The sequence below is a fragment of the Carettochelys insculpta genome, chromosome 19 (assembly GCF_033958435.1).
Source record: "Carettochelys insculpta isolate YL-2023 chromosome 19, ASM3395843v1, whole genome shotgun sequence".
In the NCBI taxonomy this organism is placed as follows: domain Eukaryota; kingdom Metazoa; phylum Chordata; order Testudines; family Carettochelyidae; genus Carettochelys; species Carettochelys insculpta.
Window position 1 is genome coordinate 4,748,116 of NC_134155.1, and position 13,204 is coordinate 4,761,319.

Here is a 13,204-nt window from a genome sequence, read left to right on the forward strand (position 1 = left end):
CGGCCTGGCCCATGGGGAGAAGGGAGCGCTCCCCTGGTGTTGCTGGGGGCTCGGCCTGGCCCATGGGGAGAAGGGAGCGCTCCCCTGGTGTTGCTGGGGGCTGGGCCTGGCCCATGGGGAGAAGGGAGCGCTCCCCTGGTGTCGTTGGGGGCTCGGCCTGGCCCATGGGGAGAAGGGAACGCTCCCCTGGTGTTGCCGGGGGCTGGGTCTGGCCCATGGGGAGAAGGGAGCGCTCCCCTGGTGTTGTCGGGGGCTAGCTCCGGCCCATGGGGAGAAGGGAACGCTCCCCTGGTGTTGCCGGGGGCTGGGTCTGGCCCACGGGGAGAAGGGAGCGCTCCCCTGGTGTTGCCGGGGGCTGGGCCCGGCCCATGGGGAGAAGGGAGCACTCCCCTGGTGTTGCCGGGGGCTGGGTCTGGCCCATGGGGAGAAGGGAGCGCTCCCCTGGTGTTGCCGGGGGCTGGGTCTGGCCCACGGGGAGAAGGGAGCGCTCCCCTGGTGTTGTCGGGGGCTGGGCCTGGCCCATGGGGAGAAGGGAGAAGGGAGCGCTCCCCTGGTGTCGTTGGGGGCTCAGCCTGGCCCATGGGGAGAAGGGAGCGCTCCCCTGGTGTTGCTGGGGGCTGGGCCCGGCCCATGGGGAGAAGGGAGCGCTCCCCTGGTGTCGCTGGGGGCTCGGCCTGGCCCATGGGGAGAAGGGAGCGCTCCCCTGGTGTCGGCGGGGCTCAGCCGCGCTCCCCTGGTGTTGTCGGGGGCTAGCTCCGGCCCACGGGGAGAAGGGAGCGCTCCCCTGGTGTTGTCGGGGGCTAGCTCCGGCCCACGGGGAGAAGGGAGCACTCCCCTGGTGTTGGCGGGGGCTGGGCCTGGCCCATGGGGAGAAGGGAGCGCTCCCCTGGTGTTGCTGGGGGCTCGGCCTGGCCCATGGGGAGAAGGGAGTGCTCCCCTGGTGTCGGCGGGGGCTGGGCCTGGCCCATGGGGAGAAGGGAGCGCTCCCCTGGTGTCGGCGGGGGCTGGGCCTGGCCCATGGGGAGAAGGGAGCGCTCCCCTGGTGTCGGCGGGGGCTGGGCCTGGCCCATGGGGAGAAGGGAGCGCTCCCCTGGTGTTGCTGGGGGCTCGGCCTGGCCCATGGGGAGAAGGGAGCGCTCCCCTGGTGTCGGCGGGGGCTGGGCCTGGCCCATGGGGAGAAGGGAGCGCTCCCCTGGTGTCGGCGGGGGCTGGGCCTGGCCCATGGGGAGAAGGGAGCGCTCCCCTGGTGTCGGCGGGGGCTGGGCCTGGCCCATGGGGAGAAGGGAGCGCTCCCCTGGTGTTGCCGGGGGCTCGGCCTGGCCCATGGGGAGAAGGGAGCGCTCCCCTGGTGTCGGCGGGGGCTGGGCCTGGCCCATGGGGAGAAGGGAGCGCTCCCCTGGTGTTGCTGGGGGCTCGGCCTGGCCCATGGGGAGAAGGGAGCGCTCCCCTGGTGTTGCTGGGGGCTCGGCCTGGCCCATGGGGAGAAGGGAGCGCTCCCCTGGTGTTGCTGGGGGCTCGGCCTGGCCCATGGGGAGAAGGGAGTGCTCCCCTGGTGTTGCCGGGGGCTGGGCCTGGCCCATGGGGAGAAGGGAGCGCTCCCCTGGTGTTGCTGGGGGCTCGGCCTGGCCCATGGGGAGAAGGGAGCGCTCCCCTGGTGTTGCTGGGGGCTCGGCCTGGCCCATGGGGAGAAGGGAGTGCTCCCCTGGTGTTGCCGGGGGCTGGGGCTGGCCCATGGGGAGAAGGGAGCGCTCCCCTGGTGTTGCCGGGGGCTGGGGCTGGCCCATGGGGAGAAGGGAGCGCTCCCCTGGTGTTGCCAGGGGCTGGGCCTGGCCCATGGGGAGAAGGGAGCGCTCCCCTGGTGTTGCTGGGGGCTCGGCCTGGCCCATGGGGAGAAGGGAGCGCTCCCCTGGTGTTGCCGGGGGCTGGGTCTGGCCCATGGGGAGAAGGGAGCGCTCCCCTGGTGTTGCTGGGGGCTCGGCCTGGCCCATGGGGAGAAGGGAGCGCTCCCCTGGTGTTGCCGGGGGCTGGGCCTGGCCCATGGGGAGAAGGGAGCGCTCCCCTGGTGTTGCTGGGGGCTCGGCCTGGCCCATGGGGAGAAGGGAGCGCTCCCCTGGTGTTGCTGGGGGCTCGGCCTGGCCCATGGGGAGAAGGGAGCGCTCCCCTGGTGTTGCTGGGGGCTCGGCCTGGCCCATGGGGAGAAGGGAGTGCTCCCCTGGTGTTGCTGGGGGCTCGGCCTGGCCCATGGGGAGAAGGGAGCGCTCCCCTGGTGTTGCCGGGGGCTCGGCCTGGCCCATGGGGAGAAGGGAGCGCTCCCCTGGTGTTGCCGGGGGCTGGGTCTGGCCCATGGGGAGAAGGGAGCGCTCCCCTGGTGTTGCTGGGGGCTCGGCCTGGCCCATGGGGAGAAGGGAGCGCTCCCCTGGTGTTGCCGGGGGCTGGGCCTGGCTCATGCTCTGGTGTCACTGAGACCGTGGCGTACAAGGCAGCCATCCCCTTTTTTCATGGTAAGTGTGTGACCCCCATCATGCAGGTGTATACACTAGCATGCACACCCCACCTGGAGACCTCTGGGTCCTGCTGGATCAGCAGCAGGATCCGCTCTGTGTTGATGAAGAGAGCCCAGCAGGGGAAGCAGCACAGCAGCAGGATGAGGATCCCACGCTGGAGGATGAGCCCCACCCGCTTCATGTTCTTACTGCCGTACGTCTGGGAAGCAAGAGGTTAAACCCGATGCAGTCCATTAGCCACCCCCTCCGATCCTGACCCCTCCACTGGCTGTGCACTTGTCTACATGGACTAGATGCCTTATCGCTCCTCCTGCTTGGGAACGGGGCCCAGGCAGAAACTCCACAGGCGTTGCCCACTGCCTATCGGAGCACATGGGCACACGAGGACTTGAGGCGCATGAAACCTGCCCTGGGACCCTTCAGTCTCCAAGAAAAGCAGGTGAGGGGGGTGGTTTTGTAGGGTGGTCTAAGACAATGGCTGTCCAGGTGGGAGGCAGAGGTCTTCCGGGGGTACCTCAAGTCATCTGGCTATTTGCCTCATTTTACAAGTGGTTACATAAAATGCACTAGGTTCTAAATCAGTACAGATGAAAATTTCAGTACAGTACAGATGAAAATATGGAGAGTGACATGTTTGTGCTGCTCTATACTGTATAGTATATCCACTGAAACATAAGTACAGGTTGGACCTCCCTTGTCCAGCAACAGACCAATCCTGAACAAGGGAATTTGACAGACCAAGGGTAGGCCCCTGCTGCCAGCCTCTAAGCCTGCCACTGGCCCCACTTCCAGCCCTGGCTGGCCACCCTACTGCTGGCCCCTGCTGGGGTGCCCCCTCCCCACCTCCCAGCCCTGATGTGGGCTGCCATGGCCCTGCCTCACTGGCCCCTGCTCCCAGCCCCACTGTGACCCTGGCTCCCAGCCCCACTGTGACCCTGGCTCCCAGCTCTGCCACAGTGGCCTGGCTCTCAGATTGGCCACAGCAGCTGTGGCAGGGCTGGGAGCCAGGTCCGTCGCAGCAGTCCTGCGCTGCCAGCCCTCCCGCTCGTAAGTCCCAGCCATGGACCACAGATGTTGCTAAATGAGAGATCCCGGTTTAAGGAGATGCAACCTGTACAATATTTCTATCCCAATTGATTTATTTTATAATTATATGGTAAAAATTAGAAAGCCATCCATTTCTCAGTAACTGTGCCGTATTTTTATGTTTAATTTTGTAAGCAAATAATTTTTAGGTGAGGTGAAACTTGAAGGTCTGCAAATCAGGCTGCTGAAAGGGGTACAAGAGTGTTGAAAAGCTGAGACCCTGAGCTCTAAGGCCTGCACCTGCTCTCCAACCCCATTTAATGGTTTAGGATATGAGTCTGTTACATCCTTGGAGTAAATGGAACTGGTCCTTTTGTTCCAGGAGTAAGAGGCTCATACCTTTAAGCCCAGCTGTCCTGGACTCGGCTCCTGTAGCCAGGCTGTCCTGAAAGAACTCTGCAGGGTCACCCTGCAGAAGCATGAAATGTGATTGACCCTTGTGAGACGAAGAGCCACGCTGGACTCTGAAGGGGCTTGAGCTCTGTGGTCTGTGGCATTTAAGCAATTGCTTAGACAATTAAGTCATTCCTTGGTACGATCCTTTCCTGGGATCTGTTCACCTGGGTTATCTGGAAGGGTACAACCTATGGCTTTTGGCATTTCTACAGATTTATCTCATCAGCTCTGATGCTTACAGAAGTTCAGATCCCAGAAACAACCACACACCGCAAAATATGGGCTACGATCTGCCAGTGTCTGCACAAACCCACACCATCACCAAAACAAAGAGATCGGAGACAATCAGCTGTTCCCTACCTGGGATATTAATGTGTCACATGCTTCAGATAAACCATACCCCACAGAGATGCCAGAACAATTTATAACCTGGAAATAGTCATAATGGAGAAACAACAATAAGAAAACACAAAAGGGACACTTCAGATGGTCACAGATTTCCAGTGGGGGTTGGACTTGAAAGGCTAAGAAGATGTCAAAGTTCCCCCTCTATCCAGGCTGTTACCAGTTGCCTGGCCATTAACCCACTTCCCCAACTACCTCATTGCTGTTCAATAAGAGATGTTTGGGATACGTGAGCTGGTGTCAAAGGCTATGACCTAAGTAAAGGCTGAGAACTAAGATACGTACCGTAACAGCAAGTGTGACAGAGGCCAACTCGACCTTCCCCAGATGGCTGCAGAAGACAGCACTTACAACGTGGGTCATAAAGACCAGCAGCTGAATCAAGACCTAGAAAGGGGTTGGATGTGGAGGGGAAGCAGAGATTAGGGGGAATTGCAGGCTGTTGAGTCCAAGGTGGGAGGACGCACCAAGGGACCTGACAACACACACTGCATGCACTGTATAAAGGACAGCACGCCACAGCATCTGCAGCCAGATGGGTTCAATGAAGAACGAAGCTGACTCTTTCGAAAATAACCCCGCATTAACCTGGTTTGAGGTTTATCCACCAGCTGCTGAAAATTCTCAGTGGGACTCAGGCTGATGTGATGACATTATGTCACCTAGATGCTTCCTCACGGCTCAACGACATGGCTCTAGCCTGGTCAGCTCAGGGTTAATTACTCCATCTGATGCCCCTCAAAATCTGGTGACAGCAGACACCAGCAGCTCTGTTTTGGCTGACCAGGGCAGCCTCTGAGCTGTGCTACATCCAGATAAGCTTGGAGTAATTCCCTCCAGCCCAGACTGAAACGGGTTCGTCGGAGCCCCCCCCCCCCCCCCAACACCCCAGGCCAAATTTCATTGTTCAGATGCATCTCACATTTGGTAATATCTGATCAGCTCCACCGACAGAAAGAGCCTTTGCTAGTGCAGCCCAGAGCCACTGCCACCATCTTGAAGCCTTAAGACTAGACCTGCTCCATTCCTCTTTGGTCACAGCAGCTCAACCAGCCTGTGCAGTCTATGGTTCACTTCCTGTTCCACCCTGGACAAGACATCACCCCCCAGACACACTAAGAAGATTTCTCTAGCACAGCCTGGGGAATGCTGTCCTGCCACCCCCAGCTCTCCAGCTCCTTCCAGGAACACGGGCTTTCCCACTCCCCTCAGTGGTGGCTCAGCCCTTTCCCTTTCTGCAGGAGCACCAGGCACCTAGCTCCCCAGTGCTGGGACCATCAATACTGAGTCTATGGTTCCTCTCTTGCCCACTTGCCCTTAGCTGATACACCACAGGAAGATGCATGAGTCAGCACAAAGCAAAGGGGAGGCACTAAACCCACGGAGGAACTGAAGCAAGCACCTAGGCTCTGAGCCCTGCTGACATAGGCAGTGTTCCCGCGATTTTTTTCCATGAAGTGCAGAGTAAATTTAGTTATGTGGAGCAAGGCCTGTGCAGAAGTGCACCACTAGTACACACATGCAGGCTGCTGGCTATAGGAGCACTGCACATCAGCTGGACAGCATGTGAATGTCTCCTGTATGGCCACACAAGTGCACAGCTTGCGGCGGGCAAATGCTGCTCAGAGGAGACCTGGATTTTCAAGGAGAGCCAGGGGAAGAAGGGTACAGAGCTAGGCTGGCCAGCTTGCCTGCCTGCCCAGAGAGGCCGACCCAGGCTGGGGCAGGAAGACCAATGAGGGCCAGACACCCAAAGGTCCCCTACAGCAGGTGACTCCCTGGAAGTCTGGAATTCCAGCAAGCAGGAGCCAAACCCATGTGACTCGGGGCACTGATCTAACATGAGGGTCATTGTAGGAGTGGAGAGGGCCCCAGCCCATGTGTGCAGGGCAAAGCCAGCTCGTGTGAGCTCTCCCATCTGCCCTCACTCTCACCAGTGGCCACCCCAGCACCAGCAGGTTCTTCGCCTCTTCCCAGAAGTTGAATGGGATGAGCTGGCAAAGCCAGCGGCTGCTTTTCTGCCTGCTGCTGGAGGACGGTGCTTGTGGGACGATGTCCCTGCCATCTCGGAAGGGGTTCTTGTCCATGGTGCCCGCCAGCTCCATGCTGCTGCTGCTGCGCCGAGGAGGAACTGAGCCTCTCTCCCTTCCCCGTTTGCCAAACTCCTTCCTTTCAGCTGACCCCAGCAGGTGACTGTTACATAAGGGCAGCAGAGCGTACAGCTGAGTGAGCTCACCCTTACCTGCCCCCACACCCCCCCGCCACAGCCTGAGAACTGGTGATGATTAAAGGCCCTGGGATACATGGAGCAGGAGGGCTGGGAAGCAGGAGACCCTTGCATAGCATCGGATACTATTCTACGTACACCTGGTTTGGCCTCTGCACAGCGGGAGTGGCCTAGTCCAGGAGTGAGCACAGTGAGGGGTGAGCTCCCTGGGGGGGGCCTGAAATTGCATAAGAGGTCACAGCATGATTGGCTGCTGGGTCACAGGCTCATCCATCGCATTAAAAATGTTGCTGTGTTACTGGTTTTTACATCTCTGCGTATTCACGTTTCTACACCGACCAGGAAAGTTTTTGCATCCAACGTGTTACTCTTCTGACACATGCCAAAAGATTTTGGGTTGGTTTTTTTTTTTCATATGAACCTAACTGAAATTCCCATTGGTTTGGATTCCATTAAACAGGTTGAGGAGCGCCCTGCTAATTTCAGGGACAAAAATGGGGTCCCAAGTTTTCTCACCCCGGCTTAGAGGACCTCTCAAGGAATTTCTGCCACCAGACTGCCTCTCGGTGTTATCCTGCATGCTAAGCAAGGCAGCTAATGGCAGGTGACTGAATGGGAGACCTAAGGAAAGAAGACATGCTGCATGAAGTGGCCTGGCCAACCCCGAAGGGAGCGCTCCTCATTCTGGCCAGTACTCACTCAGGCCCTGGCACAGGGCTGCAGTGCAGTGCCGCTTAATAAACAAACACATGGCACTTAGTGTGGGTTTTGCCCTGGGCTGGGTGCTGGATGCAGTGGGGATATCTGGCTGAGGGAGAAAAGCAAGATTCAGCCATTAGTCTTCACGTTGCCAGCGTGAGGCCATCGCTGTGCTGGCCAATGTGTGTGTACGGAAGCAGGGGCCCTGACATCCATGGAACCAACATAGTGAGGGCCAGTCCCCACCCAGGCACTTGGAACCACCAGGAACAAGCTGGAAAGAGTGTGGGAGGGGAAGTGAGGTCAGAGCAGTGCCAAGGCCAGGAGAAGAAGCCAGGTTTCTCCTGGTGTAGCCGAACTGACGCACAGGCTCAGCCTCATCTCTCAGTTTGGTTTTTAACCCCTCTGCCATCTAGATCAGTGCAGAGTAGGATTAGAGGGGCCATTGGCGAGAATGCTGGAGTCCTACCTACTCCGCAATTTCCACTGGCAATGCACCATGTTAAGAGCAGCGTAGCCAATGCAATTTATGCAGCTCCCGGGGTCCCCCCAAGGGGTATGCTTTCTGCCATGATGTTCCTCCTCTGCAGTCAGTGACAGAGCACCCAGTGACTTGAAGGCTGCAGGATTAGGTCTTCAAAGAGCCACCTGCCTATTTTTTTTTTGGGTTGGCTGAGGCTTTCAACTGACCCCTTCTAGTGAGAGTTATGTTGCTCGCCTTATGGTCTCATGGTTGCTCCCCAAATCACCCATCCTCACTTTGGATTCATTCCTTCAGCTGCAGGTGGTGAGCAGCAACACTCAGTGAATGCTGATCCTTGCTTTAATATTGCACCTTTGAGTTCCAAGATTGCTTATGCCTGACAAAGGAAGGAGTTACTTTTTTTTAGCTTAGCTGTGTTAATGAAAAGCCAAGTCCCAGGGCTGCAGCTCAGTGGTGTTGCTGGTCCTGAAACCCATAAATCTGGCCTCCCTCTGTGCTCACGGGGTCAGTGCCTGGCCTTTCATTCCATATATAAACCATTATATACGTGCACTGCCTTGCTTTGGCCTTCTGTTTTCCCTGCTAGCTGCAGTTCTAGCTTTATGGTTCATTTGGTGGATTGAACATTAATTTGGAATTTCATTTATCTCTGTGCTAAAGGTTTTGATGTCTAATTTCCTTCACCCAGTCATGTGCTAGGATTACCCTTTATTCCCTCGCATAATCGATAATCTGGTCTTTTGCACAGCGACCTTTGCCACAGGTTACTTATCCACTGACATTTTTTATTGTACAAGTCTGTGCCAGGCAGTGGAACTCCACCTTCCTTTGAGACCTGCACTGGAGTTATAATTGCAGTGGTGAAAAGCGTTTCAGTGCATGAAGCACATGTAAGCAGTAGCCCAGACTGACCCCTGCATTATGGGGCAGGAAGAGACAGGTATTTATACTGCAGTCTCATCTGCCTATACTCTGAGCAGGGCTACACTACTCCCTGTTTTGGTTTGAGTGCCGACTATGCTGAAGATGGACCTGGAACAAAGATTTGGAAGTTCAGAAGAGTAGCCGATAGGGGATTTTTGTGGATCTCTTCTACCCAAATCTTAGCAAAGCATTTCTTCACCAGCAGTTCATCAAACCCTCCTGCTCAATGAAGGGAGCCAGGGAGGGATCCCAGCCCGGTGTCAAACACATGGTCCCCTCTGAAATCAAGTGCCACTTCCATAGTTAGAAAAGCCCCAAGCAATCAAAGACACATGTTAGCAAGGTGCCTGGGGTCAGCACTGTCGACGCCGCAAGGTAAAGCGAGGGACGCTCCACATTTACTAGGCGAGAAATGTTTGTTTCAGCACGAGCCAGTCTCCCTCACTGAACTGGAAAGACCTGTATTCATTTCAGCAGCAGGCCTTGCTGAGTATAGCACTGGGGCCTGAAAATCCACAACAAAGGAAGGTTGATTGTTAGGAGCACTTCCCTGGGAACATGTAGTTAACAGATTCAGATCTACACATCCCCCACAATACTTTTCATAGATCATGCTGGGGTGATTAGAAACTAGTACCAGTTGCTGAAATTAAACACCCTGAATGTTTATCCATAGTGTACTGTATCAAAATTCCAGATTCGAAAAGCGTGAGGGAAACAATACATTTAGGAAACGGCCTATAAACAGCAGCCTGGCGCATGCTAAAGACGACGCCATAAAGTGTGTGGCAGTTTGCTTCAGCTGTTGCTGGAGCACTCTACAAACGCTTTCAAACAAAGCCAGAGTTACCCTCAGTTTGTTTTGTGTTGCGTTGCGTTACAGGCCAGTCACAGATCAAGCTCTGAAATGTAAAAAGGGCTCTGGAATACTACGGGAGGCTCATGACACAGGCAGGGCAAACTCTTTTAACCAACCGCAGAGCACAGAAGGTGTGGAAAAAATACTTCTCATGCAGAAGAAACCATGAGCCCTTGGTAATGTTTGACTGTCTCCCTCCCTTTGTCCGCGAGTGCTGTGCAATCTGTCCGGTAGCCGGGCTAAGGACTCGTTCTGCGGTAGAAGGGAGAAGCAAGTATCCCCTCTACCCTCTCATTCATGCCATGCGTGTTGTGCCCTCATCCCCCTGGGCCATCGCGCCTTCACCATAATGCCAAGAGAAGTGGTCCCTGATGTGCTCGCTGAAAGGATGAGCTTCCTGATTCATCCCAACATTACCTCATCCCCCAGCACCTGACTACAGCCTTGTGCCCATGTTCACCAACCCCAAGCCTCACCTGGCTGTGCCTAGCCATTACCAGTCAGGAACCTGACTAGAACCCCTACTAGCAGGACTGCAATGGCCACAGCCAGAGCCAGCCCACGACGGAAGATCAGCTCCTTCCCCGACAAGATGTGCTGTCCTGGAGAGGAAGAGACCAGTGAAGAATCCTCCTGCAGGACGAGCTGGCGATCTGGCTGGCTCTCACTCCTGGAGATGGGGTCAGGCAAAACCACTGCATCCTGGACCTCTGTTTCCACTGTGAAATAGTCTGTGTGGCAGATTGGGAGGGTAGAAGAGGCAAGGTCTGAGCTGGAAAACTAGTTGCAGAGCTTGAAAGCCAGAGGTTGCCAACCCCTTGCCCCAAGGCTGGGACAGGCACTGATGATGGATCATCCTAACCCTCCTTTTGTTACCTGGAGGAGCATGGCCTTCAGGTGTCCACTTGTAGAGAGCAGAGTGTTAGCAGAAGCAGCCACAGAAGAGCTGCTGCAAATGAGGCCTTGCAAAACTGAATGGGAAGCCTGGAGCAAGGGCTGGCGGACAACAGGTCTGATCAGAGCGGTGCTGAAGCCCCAGCCAGTGTAGGTAGGCGCTGCCCTCAGGATGCGGCCCTCTGCATGCCAGGCTTTGTCCCCTTCCTGCTGAAGGGGGCAGCCGCTGCTCTCAAGCTCTGCACAGGCAGCTGTCCCTGCTTTACACACAGCAGTGGGTTATTTGCCCCAACGTGCTCTTTGAACTGTCTGACAGTTCAAGTAATCAAGCACCAACATCCCTGCCAGGTGATAGCCACTGCCAAGGTATTCGCTTGCCTGGAGACCATCCGTTAGAGTGGCAGGGACAAGACCACACTCACCCCAAGAGCTGCTAATCTGCTATGAGACGACGAAGTTCTGATATCAGTGGGGCCCTGCCTTGCCCCCAGAGGATCACCCCCAGCTCCATGCACACAATCCATCCCTGACCTGCTGCACTGCAGAAGCTCCCTGTCCATGGAATGGCAGGGAGCCTCCAGGGTGTGTTATTTTGTCACTTAACCCCACATGTGCTTTGGGGGCTCTTCCTGGCTGTGCTGAATGGCTGTCTCCAAGGAACATGGCCAGAGCAGGCGCCAAGGATGTCTATATCACAGGCGGTACTGGCACATTCTGCCGATCTTAGCTCAGGGGCATCAGAGAACTGCAACACCACCCCCGGACACCAATTCCAGGCCCACAGCCACCTACCTGAACCACCAGTTTCATCAGCAACAGCACCACTAGCAAACACGACCACCGGCTGCTGTTTGACCCCTGCTCGGATTTGAGCCTAAGATGACAAAAAGAGTCAGTCAGAGACTCTCCACAGACCCTGCGCAGACGACAGTGCAGCCAGGGACATGCGGCAGTAGGAACACAGCCCTAAGAAACCTGCCCCCAGCAAGCAGGACTTTGATCAGTGGGATCCCAGTGGGGAGAAGAATGAAGAACATGCTACACGAGAGAGGTCAGTCATGTAGCCTAATGCACTCAGCTACCGCAGGGACGAGGGCAGGAGACAAGATGGTACGGAATGGGACAGAAAATTGCCAGAAGAGCAGAATGGCCGGTTGTGCTGAGAACTCCCCATCCATTGCTATGGTGACAGTTAAATGTTTTCCTGGGTTTGGATGTTCCCTAGCAAGGGGATTCCAATACCACCTTTGGGTGCTGCCTTTGGAGAGTAACTTCACCACTGACTCTCCATCACCACAACTGGATTCATGCAGGTATTAAATGGAGCTATGAAACTTAAGGCAGCAAAGCTCCCTTTATCTGAGGCCCTTCGTGTTTGAGAAGTACCTTGAGGTCACCCACAGGAAAGCCCTATGGATGTGCAGGTACGAGGAGGAAACCCAGGGTACGGGGGATCGTTCCTCATTCTCATACATAGGAGATCTCCAGTCCCAGCAGAGACGTTCCATGCAGACAAAGGACAACCCTGCAAGCCCCGAGAGCATCAGTGGAAAGGAGAATTTGCTTCTGAAACTCTTTCAGCACCACAATGGGAACCAGATGCACAGCATCGGACACAATGCAAGACCTCCACCAAAACAATACTGACAGGGACAAGGCTGATGCATCTCGGACACGCTGTCCTGAGAGCGTTACCTAAAGATATGTTCAGTTCAGCTGGCAGGGCACTACTCAAATAAGCTGACAACATTATACACACACTCCCAACCAGCTCCAGTGCTCCTAGAGAGAGCCAGCCTTTTGTTAGCTGAGTGTCCTTCCAACCTCTCAGGCTCTCCAAAACTGCCTCCAAGGCCATAAGGATGTTATTTCTAACTGGACAATTCTTCCAGCTGGCGAATGCTCTGCAGAGAATACCCCTTCCCTGCCTGAGGGAACATGAGCAGCCCTTTCCAGCTCAGAAGTCTTCAGCTGGAACATGGGACTTCCCTGATCAACATAAGAACAGCCATATTGGGTCGGACCAAAGGTCCATCTAGCTCTCGACAAAGGCCGATGCCTGATGCCCCAGAGGGAGTGAACAGAACAGGTAATCAGCAAAGCAATTCCTCTCCTGACATCCATTTCCAACCTCTGACAAACAGAGGCTAGGGACACCGTTCCTACCCACCCTGGCTAATAGCCATTGATGAACCGAACCTCCATGGATTTATCTAGTTCTTTTCTGAACCCTGATAAAGTCTTGGTCTTCACAACCTCCCCTGGCCAGGAGAGCCACAGACAGACAATGCGCTGTGTGAAGAAAAACTTCCTTTTGTTAGTTTTGCAAGTGGCTTAATTTCATTTGGTGACCCCTAGTTCTTTTGTTATGGGAACAAGTAAGTAATTTTTCCTTATTTACTTTTTGCACATCAGTCATGATTTTAGACACCTCTATCATATCCCCCCATTAGTCTCCTTTGTTCTAAGCTGAAAATTCCCAGGCTTTTTAATCTTTCTTCATACGGCACCATTCCAAACCCCTCATCTTTTTTGCTCCCTTTTCTGAACATTATCCAATGCCAAGGTATCTTTTTGGAGATGAGGCGACCACATCTGTGTGGGCGTACCATGGATTTCTATAGAGGCAGGAAGTCATTCTCTGTCTTGTTCTCTATCCCTTTTTTAATGCGTCCTAGCATTTTGCCTTTTTGACTGCTGCAGCACACTAAGTGGCCGTTTTCAGA

The 13,204-nt window shown here is 55.4% G+C and overlaps 2 protein-coding genes and 1 long non-coding RNA gene across 8 annotated transcripts in view; 1 reads left to right on the forward strand and 2 right to left on the reverse strand.

Annotated features, from left to right (window-relative positions):
* SLC47A2 (solute carrier family 47 member 2) overlaps nucleotides 1–7,053 on the reverse strand; it is a 21,233-nt gene extending 14,180 nt beyond the window's left edge. The window contains exons 1-4 of the mRNA XM_075013529.1: nucleotides 6,326–7,053; nucleotides 4,677–4,778; nucleotides 4,347–4,415; nucleotides 2,555–2,703 (exon numbers count right to left, since the gene is read on the reverse strand). Coding sequence (XP_074869630.1) covers nucleotides 2,555–2,703; nucleotides 4,347–4,415; nucleotides 4,677–4,778; nucleotides 6,326–6,496 — 491 coding nt within the window. The 5' untranslated portion in view covers nucleotides 6,497–7,053. The remainder of the gene's footprint in view (nucleotides 1–2,554; nucleotides 2,704–4,346; nucleotides 4,416–4,676; nucleotides 4,779–6,325) is intronic.
* LOC142023026 (uncharacterized) overlaps nucleotides 2,683–13,204 on the forward strand; it is a 21,548-nt gene continuing 11,026 nt past the window's right edge. The window contains exon 1 of the long non-coding RNA XR_012648101.1: nucleotides 2,683–2,943. This is a non-coding gene — a long non-coding RNA (uncharacterized LOC142023026). The remainder of the gene's footprint in view (nucleotides 2,944–13,204) is intronic.
* The window catches only part of SLC47A1 (solute carrier family 47 member 1), a 23,796-nt gene continuing 17,799 nt past the window's right edge, over nucleotides 7,208–13,204 (reverse strand). For 3 of the 6 annotated variants that reach the window (XM_075013527.1, XM_075013523.1, XM_075013526.1), the window contains 2 exons: nucleotides 11,271–11,352; nucleotides 9,238–10,315 (listed from right to left, as the gene is read on the reverse strand). In XM_075013527.1, coding sequence (XP_074869628.1) covers nucleotides 10,071–10,315; nucleotides 11,271–11,352 — 327 coding nt within the window. In that variant the 3' untranslated portion in view covers nucleotides 9,238–10,070. The other 3 variants (XM_075013524.1, XM_075013528.1, XM_075013525.1) reach the window with 3 other exon arrangements.